Raw genomic sequence first — 15231 nt, forward strand, 5'->3', positions numbered from 1 at the left:
ATCCTCCTAATATAAAATCATAAAGCTAAAATTCCAACATCTAAAATAAAACTCAATTCAAAGTCTGACAAGTTTTACTCATCTGCCAATATTATTAGCTTAGACAAGCGATATCTTGACTCTTGTTAGAGCACATTTACTAAGACTGAAATTTAATTGTTTAGAATATTATTTTAAGATGATTCAAACCTCTTTCAGTTTCATTTTTATAGCGTTATTACCAATGTTATTACCAATACTAATGCCATAATAAAAAACTTGTACTCTCTTCCAAGTTCCAACCCTAAGTTTAAATATACTTTTTATACACTTTATAGCTTGCATGATGATTCAAACCTCTTCAGTTTCATTTCAATAGCGTTGCTATTACATTTAATTACTTGACTTTATGATCCTTGCAGAAACCCTTTATATTAAGTATTATACATTATATATTAGTAAGGAGATTAACTTAAATATACAATGAGTCAACATTTAACCGAAGCTTCACCCTTGTTTGTTAGCTAACTTCTTTACGTTAGTATATTATATCATCATCCTCATCCTACCTAATGTATTTCATTCATACAAGAATTATGGACAGGATGTGGAGAGGGAAAAACGGCGGCAACTCATACCTGTAAAGGAGAGCACGACCAAAGAAATCCCCTGGCTGGAGAAAAATAAGGAGAAAACAAAAACTAATAATAAAAGAAACGAGAGAACCAAGATGGCAAGAACACCAAAAGGTAATCTAAGAGGACATCAGTACTCTAAAACATGGATATGGCGCCTCCAACTACCCTATCCCTAGTCAGGCCCTCAGAGAGGTTTAACTCATGTAAGTCAACTTTTATTTACTCATCTCAAGTTCTCCTGAGTCTTCCTCGACTCCTCTTACCTTCCACTATAATGCTTTCTACCCTCCTCACAGGGGCGGCGAAAGTCTTTCTCTGCACATGTCCAAACCAGCCCAATCTATTTTCGCGCAATTTTCCAGAAATAAGGGCTATCCCTAGTTTGTCCTAAAACTCTTGGTTTCTAATTCGATTCATCGATGTGTGCCCACACATCCACCTCAGCATACGCATTTATGTAACTTCCATCTTATGTTCAAAAATCTTCTTTACAGGCCAACATTCGGTCCCATATAGCAGAGCAGGTCTGATTGCCGCCCAATAGATATTTCCTTTTAACTTGCTTGGGACTTTCCTATCACATAGCATAGCGGTGGTTGCACGCCACTTCAGCCAACCCGCATGTATATGATGATTTACATTTCCGTCAATCTCCCCATTCCTTTGAATGATCGATCCCAAATACTTGTACTTGGTCGTACTTTTTAACAACTGCTTCATCAATGAACACCTCTACCGGTGATGTCCCACTAAAGTCACAGCGCAAATACTCGATCTTCGTACGACTAATGTGCAACCCTTTACCTTCTAAAGCTTCCCTCCACTCATCCAATTTATTACTAACCTCTTCTCTAGTTCCTGCTACCAGCACTATGTCGTCTACCGTCTCCCAAATAGATTTAGAAATCTCTTCCATAATGACAATAAAAATGAAAGGGTTTAGAGCTGATCCCTAATGTAATCCAACTTTAACTGGAAAAGGCTATGTTATCCCCACTAGTGTTTGAATGTTAGTTGAAACTTTGTTATACATATCCCGTATAGCCTCAATGTACATTGAAGAATTACCTCTAGCCTTGAGGCTATCCCAGATGACACGTCATGGTACGCTATCATACGCTTTCTCCAAGTCAATGAACAACCATATGCAGATCCTTCTTTCGCTCCCTATATTCCTCCATCAGTCTCAATAAAATTAAATTTTTGCAACATAAGATTTAGTGACATTAAAGAAAGGTCACTAATCTATATTTTTAGTGTAATAATTATTGATTTTTACTTTGAATTTCACTATAGAGTGATTAGTGACCCTTTATTTGGTCTTTCGTGACATATGTAACTGTTATTATAGTCTATAGACACATTTATGAGAAATGTCACTACATCTTATGTCACGAAAAATTTTAATATAACTTTTATGCTACTGAAGAATTTAATAAATGTCACTAAATCCACTATACATATACAATTAGAAATTTATATTAGTGACAATTAATTTAAATATATATCTCACTAAAAATATATTATATAATAGTGGTAATTGCTATTTTATTAAAATTAAACACTTCATATCAGCCATTATTTCCGAAATAAGTAAAAACAATGTCTCAAAAATCATAAACTCAAATGTATAATTATTAATTAAATTGAGGCATAACAAATAAAAAAAGGCATTACATGACTAATATCTCTTTATATGTAGACGATGATGTTAATTTTAGATTTTAATGTCTTAACCAAACGAAGTATCAAAGAGTAATTCCTTACACACAAATAAAATGTCTCTTCAGTTTTCATAAAGCTCGAGTCCTTCTCAACTTTTGAAATCTTGCTGTACTTATCATGATGCGCAATGCTAGCCAACTTTTTGATAGTTGCAAAATGAAATGTTACAAAGTCAAACTTTCTAAAGTCAACCCCTAGTTGATAAATAATTAAGGTGAGTATAGTATATATGCTCCTTTTATTTAATTCACTTTTCTTTTTATTATTCTTTTTTATATATTTAACGTTTATTTTTATTGTCTCATTTATACATTTCTTATACTATATAACAAAAAAAAATAATCTCTTTTAACTTTATAGATTTAACAAATATTAATTAATGTGACAAATTTAATTAAACAGATAGAGTATATAAGTCCAAACTATCATAACAATATAATGAACCTACTTTACATATATGAGACAAAACATACACGTCATTGTATTACTATTATTATATGTGTTTGTCAATTTTATTAGCATATAATAATACATGTTTGCCTCCCTGATTATATAGATTTATTATTTATAACATATTTATCGAAGCTAATTAGATTGATTTGAAAATGAGGTGAATGATGTCTAATTTGATGAAATTGGGTTGAAATTAAATGATCATAATTATTCATTGGGAAATTTGCAAAAAAACACCTTTTAAAACCCCTTTTTTGCAAACAAACACCTTTTATAATTTTTTTTGTAAAAAAACACCTTTTAAGAGACTTTTTTAAAAAAAAACACCTTAAATCAGTTTCCGGTGACTTTGGTCAACTTTCCGGCGTTGACTATGCCAGTCAACGCCGGAAAGTTGACCAAAGTCACCGGAAACTGATTTAAGGTGTTTTTTTTAAAAAAAAGTCTCTTAAAAGGTGTTTTTTTACAAAAAAAATTATAAAAGGTGTTTCTTTACAAAAAAGGGTTTTAAAAGGTGTTTCTTTGCAAATTTCCCTTATTATTATTATTATTAATTTTCTTAAATTTTTTTTTTATATAATAATAAAAATAAATTTTTTTAAAAAAAATAATATTAATAATAAAAATAAAAATAAAAATAAAAACAAAAATTTTAAAAAAAGTTAAAAAAAATTTAAAAAATTTAATAATAATAAAAAAAATAAAAAGTATAAAAAAATATAAAATAACAATAATAATAATTAAAAATAATAATAATAATAATAAAATTAAAAATAAAAATTAACTTAAAAAAATATTTTTTTTAAAAAAAATAAGAATAATAATATTTATTATTATTATTATTATTATTAATTTTTTAAAATTTTTTTTAACTTTTTTTAAAATTTTTGTTTTTATTTTAAAAAAAAATTATTTTTATTATTATATAAAAAAAAATTAAAAAAAAAAATTTTTTAAAAATTAATAATAATAATAATTAGGAAAATTTGCAAAGAAACACCTTTTAAAACCCTTTTTTGTAAAGAAACACCTTTTATAATTTTTTTTGTAAAAAAACACCTTTTAAGAGACTTTTTTTAAAAAAAAAACACCTTAAATCAATTTCCGGTGACTTTGGTCAACTTTCCGGCGTTGACTGTGACAAAAGTCACCGGAAACTGATTTAAGGTGTTTTTTTAAAAAAAAAAGTCTCTTAAAAGGTGTTTTTTTACAAAAAAAATTATAAAAGGTGTTTCTTTACAAAAAAGTGGTTTTAAAAGGTGTTTCTTTGCAAATTTCCCTTATTCATTTCACATTATTCTGATAATAATTGAAGTTTGAAGCGTAGCGGTAAAAACGTACAATATAGGATGTCATCAAATTGGCAACTCGTAGTTCTAACAACATGTCAACTTTTTAGATTACAAATACTCTCTGTTCCACAAAATTGTGTTATATTTTTCCGTATGTTACATTAAATTTGTCACAATTTTATATTTCATTAGCTCATTTATATTTTTTTATTTCATCCGCACATTTTTTTCACTTTCTCATAAAATATTATTTTATTCACTTCTTTTAAATTTTCTAAAAATTTTTTATGGGGAAATTTTCATGAGACAAAGATTATACTGATATATCAAATGTCGACATTGGTGTCATATACTTTCTCCGTTCTTAAGTAATTGCAACGTCAACAATTGATACATCATCATCATACTCAGTGTATCACGCTCATAAGAAAACTATAAACATGATTTGAAGAAGGAAGAAAAATGACAACTCATACCCAAAAAGAAAAACGCGATCAAAGAGTTCATCTTTTCATTTATTAATAAATTGGAAGAAAGTACAAGCTACGGAATTGCATGAATAGGCTTAAAAGTGAGAAAAATAAATGAATAAAAATTAAAAGATATGATTGGGGAGACAACCTCAAAGAGAAATGGAGTAAGTAAAATAAAAAAATGAGTCACAGAATATTTGAAGTACTTATCTGTTAATTGATGCTAATTTCATGAAATAACTCGTACCTTCTAAGTTCCAAATTTCAACCTTGATGTCGGTATTTGATTTGTAGTAATAGTTGTACTGAGGTTAGGCCTGAAAAAAGTTAAGTCAACCTCCTATTTAGATTTGAATCTTATTTATTTGAAATTAGAAAAATTAATTAGAATAATTTAATTTTTTTTATGATTTTTATATAATAATTTCATCTATTGATTAATTATGAATAATATTAATTTTAGAGGTATTTTCCTAGGATAAACTCGATAGCTTGATGACCTGCTATAGTAGGTAATTTACGAAAAAAATAATCTGAAAATTAATGAACAATTAAAAAATATTTAAAAATTTACATAAAAAATTTTGAATAATAAAAAAAATCAAAAAATAAATTTTTTAAATAAATAAAGCTTGCTATAGCAAGTCATCTAATTATTGGATTTACTCTTAGGCAAATATCCCTAAAGTTGATATTATTTATGGTTAATCAATAGGTGGGATTGTTGTAGAAAAATAAAAAAAAAAAAAGATTATTCTAAGTAATATTTCTTTTGGAATAAGTTTATGTGAGCTAAAAGATTTTATCTAATTAATTACATGATTGATGTGATCTGACTTGTATATTATATGAGTTAAGTTAAAGTTAAAATTTTAAAAAATGAAATACACCGGTATAACTCATTTAATTATACAAATTATTTTTGAGTCAATTCAATGAGTAATATTATCTTATTTTCAATAGTAAATGTAAAATAAAACAACTCTTGAATTCAAAGTTTAAAATTGAGATTTGAAGAATAAGATGTAGTCAATTTAAGAATCTTGAAATGGAAACAAAAAACTCTAAAAGGATTAAGTGTGTCGAAATCAAATTGACTTGATGTACTTCCTTCGTTCTATTTTACCCGCTACATAATGGTTTGACACAATAATTAAGAAATTGGTATCTTCGTGTAAAAAAAGACCATTATAACCTCTAAAAAGATAAATGTAAAATAAAATGAAATATGATTTTAGAACAATTAGAGAAAAAAATAGACATTTCTATAGTTATTTTTTTTCCAAAAAAAGTAATATAGCAAGTAACTTAAAACAGTTAAATAAGGAAAATATAGCAAGTATAATGCAAAGAAAAAAGTATTTGACAAACCTAATTGAGCTGGATACTAGTGAAAAATGACAGGTGAAAAATGACAAATCTAAATTAAATACAACTACTCTTGTAAGAAATCGTCTCTCGGTGAGAAGACCCTAACACAAGAAGTTGATATTTTACTAATCTGTATTATTAGACTATCTATTCCATTTATAAGGCGCATCTCACCATATGACCGTCTTATACAAGAATTTGTAAATCAAATATAGGAGTTGTGGAGAAGGTATGTCAAAGTATTAAGTGAATTATCTAATGTCATGTTTGGAAACGATGATTTCATTTGAAAATTTGGAATTGACTCAAATTTATTGTTTGACAAATTAAAAATTTTTAAATTTGAATTTGGATCAAATTCCTCCATTATTTTTAAAGTAGTTAAAGTTGAGAATTTAAAAATGAATACCAAAACCTTGTCATTTTCAAATTCTTCATTTATGATTTTATAGTTGAAATTCATAATTTGAAATAAAACACTTGTTCTCAAACCCTACACAATATTTTTACTGATCCATAGATTTATTTGAAATTTGTGAATTTTAATGCGAGTTATTTTTATCCATCAATTAGATTTTTAGTCTATCTATAGGAGTCTTTATGTGAGAGTTCTTGTGTTGCCTTTGGTCATGATTTTTAATGTGGTACTGGTCAGCTCCTCCAAAATAGGTTAACTTAAAACAATGAAACTCATGGCAGATAAATTTGGGCTGGCCCTTTAGATTCCATGTGGAGCAACTTTTGGGCCCTTTGAAGGTCTCCCTACGTAAAAATGATTCTCAAATGAGATTATTTCTATTCACGAAAATTTGGATGAGATCGTCGCAAGTTAAGACGAAGTGTAAGCCGGTCATTTCACGCGCATGTAATAACATTTTAATTTTCTGGACATTTATCAATTTTGACCTTAACGGTATCAATTTTGAAAATTGAATTTTTAAGGTCAAAATTGATACCTTTAAGATTAAAATTGAAAAATGCCCGAAAAATGAAAAAAACATCCAGGTTGTTACACGTGCGAATTGTGTCGGCCCAAATTGACGGTCTCATTATTAGGCCGTCTCGTCCAAGACCAGCTGATTTCTATTAAGATGACTCAATACACACTTGTTCTCTTAGAATGATCACTTATAATTTTAATGTGATCACTTACTAATTTAAAGTGATAACTTTTTAAAGTCATAGAGCAATTATTTATAACTTTAAAGCAATTATTTACAGTATTGAAGTGATTAATTAGAAAAATAAAGTAATTATATAGGCTCATCTTATGATGAGTAGATCTCAAACAAGACTTGGTGAAATTAGTTTAGTCCATTAAAATTGGCAAATAATCCATAATTAGGAAGTCTTGTATCAGACTGTCATGAAATGGATCTCTAATTGATCACTTTGAGATGATAGATTGATAGTTGATCACGTTATGGATATAAATAATTACTCTAAGACTATAAAAAGTGATTACTTTAAAATTATAAGTAATTATTTTAAGGTTATGATTGGTCTTTTTAACCTTTAACTTTGTAAGTAATTTGTTTAATACCATAAAAAGTAATCACTTTAAAACTGTAATTGATTAATTTAAAGTTATAATTAATTACATTAAAATTGTATTCGATCACTTTATGATTATAAATGGTTACTCTAAAACTGTAAATATACATTAACTAGAATTAATAGACACGAGATCGTCTCATTTTAAGAATTTGTGTAATTCTATACAAATTCGACATTAATGTTTGACAAACTCTAAAATCAATTTTTAACAAAAATAGATAAATAGATAAATCAAAAGTCATAATTTTCCTTTGCTTATACTAAGCCATATATTTTACTACTCCCAACACAAATTTTTAAGTTTTCTTTTTATAGTGAATATATATTGAAAGAAAAATTATGTAAAGAAATCATTGTTAAGAGGTCATCGAACAAGTGTTCAAATAGATTGATAAATATAGAGGATAAATGAATGAAAGAATGCTTAATGATAATCATCTTATGTTCTTAAGTTTATTATTTATTTTTTTGGGAATTATATAAAATATTAATCATTTTCAATTTCTATATATTAGATTCTCTAAAAAAGTTAAAATTATTGAAAAAAAATCATTAATTTATATATACTACACTAAGTGCTTAAATATTATTATCCTAATTGAAATTTAAAATTGTTGACTGATGGTGTTAAATGAGAATTTGTACAAAAGGTCTTGCTACTAATTTGGAAAAGCCGTTAAAAACAGGAAACTAACTCCCGCCGTTGTCCCTTGAAAACCCAATTGAAAAGAAATACTTGGTTCCTCTGTATATCTTTCTTTCCCTTCTGTTTTCGGCTCCACTTTGGTGTGAGATTTCAGACATTAAAAATGGTTGTAGATGCTTGCAAACTTCTAGATTCCTTTCTCTTCATCCTCATCAAACACCCTCCACACATAAACCTTATCATTAACAAAATTCTTAATATCAACAAACCAATTCCTTCATCATCATCTTTCTCAAGCAAAGCATTTTTTCTCCTCATTAAAACCCATCCTCTTCTTTCCTCAAAAAATCAAACATTGTAAATTCATCAAATCTAATAAAAACATTAATCTCCATTGTTATATTCTCCATTAATGGCTTTCAAAGAAGAACTTTCTTCTGCTAACATGGAAACCCATCAACAGGAAGAATCTACAGTTAAACCCCATATCCCGAATTCGAATTACTCCAAAAGGGTAGTTCTAAAAACTCTGTTAGATCGCGAAGATGGTGGATTGGGATTGGTAGGACAGAAAATTGTGATTGGTGGATGGGTTAAGACAGCTAAAGAGGTGAGGAAAAACCCACCTTCATCCCCTGAATCTGATAATGAACCTAAACCCGAAGCGCAAACCGAGCAGAAGGATGTGACTTGTAGTGAAATTTTGCAGAATCGGATGCCGATCTTTAGAACATTCTTGAAGCTTTTTGGGGTTGGACATTATCAAGGGCAGAAAGAGAAAGAATTAACGGCTGGGATAGTGCAAAGAGTTCAACAACCTGTACTTTCTACTGTGGTTTTGCAAATTACTGATGGGTCTTGTATTGCCAGTCTTCAGGTAAGCTCTATTTTGCTTGGTTTTGGGTGTGATAATGAATTGATTTCTAGATTTTAGTATATGTTTTTGTTTTTAACCTTTTAAATATTGTTATTAAATTTGGATTTTCAAAATATATACTGAATCCCTCTGCATTTTTATCAATAGTTAATTATGGTGATTGGTGAAGTAAAAATTAGCAAATAATTTTATGACCCGGTGCGGTTTTCATGTATCAATGTCTAATTTTCATTTTAATTAAAAGACAATGGGTGGAATTCGACTCTAATGGAGCACACATTTATTGCAACATTCCGCTTGCTTAATTGTCGTTTTAAGTGACTCTCAGTTTAATAAGGTTTGGTGGAATCATATCTTTGTTTCATTCTAAAAATAATAGGATTAAATGTATACAACTTTATTCTTGTAGTAACAAAGACATTATTTCTTATTATGGAAGAATCTAGGTCGGGACCTACATAGGCAATGACCTGGATCATGTGATTTAAAACCCTACTAATATTAAGCTATGTAACATATATCATAGATAATGACAATCTAGTTGGTTCAGTACAAATGAATAGATGAGTGTTCGACTCATCCTATACTAGTATTCTAAATTCGGTCTTGCCTATATGCCCCACACCCATGATTGGGTATGCATAGACAATGTATAAAATTCAATCTAAAAACAAAAATTTCAGGTGTTGGTGGAATCAACTCTGGCTCCTCCAGGCCAAATCATGCTTGGTGGAACGTGCATTCTGGTGGAAGGTGTGATACAAAAACCTGAAACATCCGGAAAGCATATCATTGAGATTAAAGCAGAAAAAGTTCTACATCTTGGTGTAGTAAAAGATCAGGAAAAGTATCCCTTGTCCAAGAAAAGGCTCCCTTTACACAGTCTAAGAGATTGGGCGCATTTTCGTCCTAGGACAACCACCGTAAGAACTCTTAATCTTCCCTAAACATATTACAAACTATGTTACTCGGACTCTTCATTTTGCTTTACGTACCATTGTCCAATCCTTGATGCTTGGACAATGGTTTGGCACTTAGACTCTTCATTTTAAGCGTAAAATTGAATATTTAGACGTATCCAACACTTGGACATGTACCAGTATTCGACATTAGTACCTGAGTTCAATTAACATAGATTACAAGTATTTCCAACTATACTTATCTAAATGAAAAGGAACCTATCCTTTAGGGGATCAATTAAGTCTGTGCATTTCTCCTTGCCCTCTCCTTGGAGGGGCACGGGTACCCTGACCCTAACTTTTGGGAACATTGGGTTGTTGACTATGACTATAATTACTCTGAATTTCATCTTATGTATCTGTTTGCTAGGTTGCATCGATCACAAGAATCCGTCATGCTTTAACACACGCGACTCACAACTTCTTCCAACAAAACGGCTTTCTATATGTTCAAGTTCCGGTAATTACAACAGCAGATTCTGAAGGATGTACTAACAAATTTCATGTTACAACACTTGTAAGCAAGCCAACACACGAATCATCAAATGCATTCGATGAAGTTAGTGGAGTTAGCCTTGCATCTGTTAAGAATGCTCTGAAGGAGAAGACTAATAAGTTAGACGAGCTAAGAAGAACAGATAGTAATAGAGAAGCATTACTTGCAGCTATTCAGGATCTTAAGAAAACAAATGAGCTTGCTTCACAATTAGAAGCTAAAGAGAAAAAAGAGAAGGCAAATTCTAAGACTGACCAATTAGATTTTATGAATGATTACTTTTCTTGCCAAGCCTTTTTAACAGTTTCAGGCCGGCTTCATCTTGAAAGTTATGCTTGTGCACTTGGTAATGTTTACTCTTTTGGGCCGCGATTTAAGGCTCAGACGATTCACTCTACTAGACATGTCTCTGAAATGTGGATGGTTGAAGCTGAAATGGCTTTTTCTGAACTAGAGGTATCTTTTTTTCTTCATACTATTAGTAGTTAGTAAACTTTTGATGTTAATGTGAAGAATGCAATTCAACCAAAACCCAAAAGCTTAAACTGATGTTGAAGGTCCGATTAATGTCATATAGTTTGTCACGCCCCCTTACATGAGAACCATTTAGGTTAGAACTGCTTAGAAGTAATGAGAGACGTACGTGTATGAGATTCAAACCTGCGACCCTTCTGTTACATGGGCATATACCATATCAATGAACCAACTCAACCAAAAGCTTAAACTGATGGTTGAGGTCCAGAATATGTTATGTACTTTTATCAGTTAATGCCAAAATTTTTGGTGCTTTAAAGTTACAATCCCTCTACATTTTGCAGGAAGCCATGGGTTGTGCTACTGATCTTTTAAAGCACATATGCAAATGGGTACTAGAAAATTGTCCTAATGATATGAAATTCATCCTAAAACGGGTGGATCAAAGCATCGTTCCTCGTCTTCAAACAGTGGTGTCAAGTTACTTCGAGAAGATTCCTTATTGCAAAGCCATTGATGTACTAAAACAGGCCAAAGAAAACAAGCATGACTTAAATATTGAATGGGGTGTTCCTCTTACTGAAGAACATGAAAGGTGCTACTTATTCTAGTAAATTTTTGGATACGATTCGATTATTGTTGTTATTAAGTTAAACAATAAATAATCTTTACTATATTGTGTTAATGAAGATATATGGCTGATGAAATCTACAAAAAACCAGTAATCATTTATGATTATCCCAAGGAAGTTAAGCCCTTCTATGTTCGCCAAAATGATGATGGAAAAACAGTTGCTGCATTCGATATTATTGTTCCAAAGGTAAATCTTAGCAATATACATAAAGGACATTACTTTCGCCTTACCGAAAAATAGTTAAAAAGAACTAAATCATGCACTTGAAAATACAGGTAGGAGCAGTGATCAGAGGAAGTCAGAACGAAGAACGTCTCAAGATGCTAAGCACCAGGTAATGAACATAATGAACTCGTTTGGTTGACATAAGAACTAATTCAACCAAAAACTTAAGCTGATGGTTGAGAGCCCTTTGGCCTATAAGTGTGCATGCAGTAAAAGTCCTTCTTATAACTGTTGCACATGTTATAACTGGTGCGAAATATCCCACTTGAAATTGAGGGGTGATAGAGATTTGTACCCATGATCTTTTTATCGCGTTGGCTTCTGATACTATATCAAAGAACAAACTTAACCAAAAGCTTAAGCTGAGGTCACATGTTTATATACTCATGAGAGTACTTGTAAACTTGAATTTGCAACACACATTTGGACCTTTCAACCCCTACTTAGTAATAAAAATTTTCTACATTTTGTGAGAATTTTTACTTCTAATTAGAGAATTTAGCAAAGGAAGAGTAATTTCTGAAAGTTGTATTTGGTGTTGTTTATAAACAGAATCCAAGAATTAGGTTTGTCAAGTAAGCAGTATGAGTGGTACTTGGATCTGCGTAGACATGGAACAGTCAAACATGGTGGATTTAGTCTGACATTCGACCTTATTGTCCTTTTGGCTACTGGAATTTCTGATGTACGGGATGTTATCCCATTTCCTAGAAGCTATGGGAAACTTAGTAACTAATGTACGACTCGTTTTCGATAGGGTCTGATATATATCTGATTTTATGTACATGGTTTGTGTATAAATGTATTACTATTAAGTAATCTTTACCCTAGTGATCTTATAACCTTGCCTGTGACCATTCATCATTCAAGTATATATAGAAGTACAAGAGCATAGTAATGTAAATGAATGCATGAAATATAACACAACACAAGTTAATTAACAGATTCTATTTCCCTGTACTTATTGTGGACTATGTTCTTTAGACTCATCAAGTCAAGTCTCTTGAAGTACTATTGTTTGATCTTTATGTACGTTGACTAAGATATAAGTTTGATGCTGTCATGATTAACATATAAGCCTGATGCTTTCATGATCTCATATGGATGAATTAGTAAGTAGTTGACTAACATGAGCTTAATGCTTTCATGACAAATTTATCACCTTAACAGCCCGTTTGATAGGGGTAATAAACGATGAGAATGAAAATATCTTACTTGGGTATTGATGCTTAATTAAGACTCAAGTTTAGACCAAATCTGTAGAACTTTTGGATGAATTTGTATTTGGACACATACCCATATCAGCCGAGAGATTCTTTGGTCGCAACAAAAACTTGTTCACACAAATTTATCTCAACATGTGAGTCACCGCAAGTGCACAGTGTTGTAGCACATACAAGTCGAACACAAGGAGTGAGTGTTGTGACATAGGGCCTTTTTAGATCATATGATAGGGGTAGATGATGGTTTAAATTATGATCACAGCTAATGAAAACAATAAAGAAAAAAAACACTAGGGTAGGGGTTGATTCATTTGCAACGAACTTCACGTGCCAAATTCAGGGTCTACTTCAGGATAATTGTAAAGACATGGATTCAAATACGAAGAGCGATCTGATCCTACGTCGGGTTTGGGATCGCCTTGGGAATAACACTGACACCTGTCTAATTTCAAAATTTATAAATACAAAATTGGAGTAATAAACCAGTCAACGCCAAATACAAGAAACCAATAATGATTTGGCGTTTGATAACAAAATAATGACTTGGCGTTTAGTGACGTTTGGATGATCGGTCAACAATCGAGATTGACAATTTAATTCAAAGAGTTAAGAAATATATTATTGTATTTTTGTTGGACTAAATTAATTTTTATAGAACTAGTTCCATTGAATTGAACCAGTTTATACATTATTTTCTAAAGTTACTAATTTTTAATTGTAGAAAACTAATATGTAAGATTGAGAGGAGTTCAACTGATTAATTAATTATTATTAATATATAAATAAACAATTTTTAATTCAACAGAACTTATTTGTAAATTCAAGATTACAAATACTATGATTAGAAGTACGCAGCTCAATTACTGCATTTTACTTGGTAGGAGATGGGTTTAGAGCTTGCCATTCGGGTGTTTGGAATGATTTCGGGTGGTGAAAAACAGATCAAGTCATATTCATATTGTTCAACAAATCCACTTTAAATGAGGGCTGGTTGAGATTCGAACCGTAACCTCTTATCACACTGGCTTCTAATACCATTAGCTATAATCATAATTAAAACAACACACATTTTTTGTAGTCTCACTTTCTAATTGAAAATGGGCAAAGCTTCTCTATGCCTTATTTACTTATGTAATTAGTAATAATTATAATTTTCATGATAACCTTAATACCAAAAGATTGAAGTCATCAACATGAACCAATCAATCAGTTTCCTTTGTCGTCCACACAACAAACTTAATGATGATTGAAAGACTTCCTTAAAGTATGGCCAATATTTCTTGGTGGTTGATCATCTAATGGAAAGAAAAATGGGTAAAGTTCATATCTAACATAACAACTACTATATAACACCCTACATCCCTTACTATTACTACAAAAATCATCAAAATTCTGAATTGCAATAGCCAAACACTGCCTACAATTCACAGGAGATAAATCCCTTGTGCACTGAACCAACCCATACAATGTGTCAAAATCAGACAATTTCTTCTCATCTTTTCCTAACCCATCATTAGAAGGCTTAGTTGCCTGTTCACTAATCTTATCAAACAAATTGCCCAATTCATGATTAAAACTATCAGGATTTGTAACATTTTGTGTATTTTTATACAATGTACCAATTGATGTATCCACTTGACCATAAAATTTATCTTGACTATACCTTAAGAAGCAATAATCATACCAAATCCGAGCATCGGATTGTGTAGGGCAGAGGTCTCGGACTTGTTGAGCTGCATCTTGGATGCAGCTCAAACAATTCTGAGAGCTCAAATCACCGCGACATTGGGCTAACCCGTAAATCATGTCTTTGTTAGTGCCATATGAGGACATAATAAAGGTTGCACCCTGCTGAAATTTGGTGAGAATATCAGCTAATAAGTGGTCTATGTTTGATGATATTTTGCTGCTACTGCTTACGACTGTGTTTGGATTGCAGTAGTTTCCTGAAGGATCATCTGCATAGGAATAATAAGTTACTGATACAAGAAGTAAAACAAGTATATGGAGAATTTGGTTCATGGTTATGTGTATAATTAAGTTATTTGTGTTTTGTAGTTTGGATGAATTTTTAGGTAAATTGATATGTTTATATAGTGTGATTAGTGATGTATGGTTTGGCGCAGGGTAACTTGTAGCAGACATTTTTGACACTTGAATTTTAACCTTAAAATATCCTAAATTTCGTCTCATTAAAATAAATTTAATC

At 30.7% G+C, this 15231-nt stretch overlaps 2 protein-coding genes across 3 annotated transcripts; one reads left to right on the forward strand and one right to left on the reverse strand.

Moving 5' to 3' along the window:
- Positions 1–8235: 8235 nt before the first annotated feature.
- LOC130813011 (asparagine--tRNA ligase, cytoplasmic 2) lies at positions 8236–12873 on the forward strand. 2 transcript variants are annotated; one of them, XM_057678688.1, is made up of 8 exons: positions 8243–8744; positions 8844–9011; positions 9695–9934; positions 10341–10922; positions 11285–11535; positions 11631–11760; positions 11850–11908; positions 12352–12873. In XM_057678688.1, exons 1-8 carry the CDS (start codon positions 8547–8549, stop codon positions 12533–12535), a joined length of 1812 nt encoding a protein of 603 aa, XP_057534671.1. In that variant the 5' UTR covers positions 8243–8546; the 3' UTR covers positions 12536–12873. The 2 variants fall into 2 exon arrangements, with proteins under 2 accessions (XP_057534670.1, XP_057534671.1); XM_057678687.1 differs by having other exon boundaries at positions 8236–9011.
- Positions 12874–13644: 771 nt separating this feature from the next.
- On the reverse strand, positions 13645–15231 carry LOC130813012 (cysteine-rich repeat secretory protein 55-like). Its single transcript, XM_057678689.1, has one exon. The coding sequence runs from the start codon at positions 15213–15215 to the stop codon at positions 14259–14261; it is 957 nt and encodes a 318-aa protein (XP_057534672.1). The 5' UTR covers positions 15216–15231; the 3' UTR covers positions 13645–14258.

This window comes from Amaranthus tricolor, chromosome 5 (genome assembly GCF_026212465.1).
Source record: "Amaranthus tricolor cultivar Red isolate AtriRed21 chromosome 5, ASM2621246v1, whole genome shotgun sequence".
Taxonomy (NCBI): domain Eukaryota; kingdom Viridiplantae; phylum Streptophyta; class Magnoliopsida; order Caryophyllales; family Amaranthaceae; genus Amaranthus; species Amaranthus tricolor.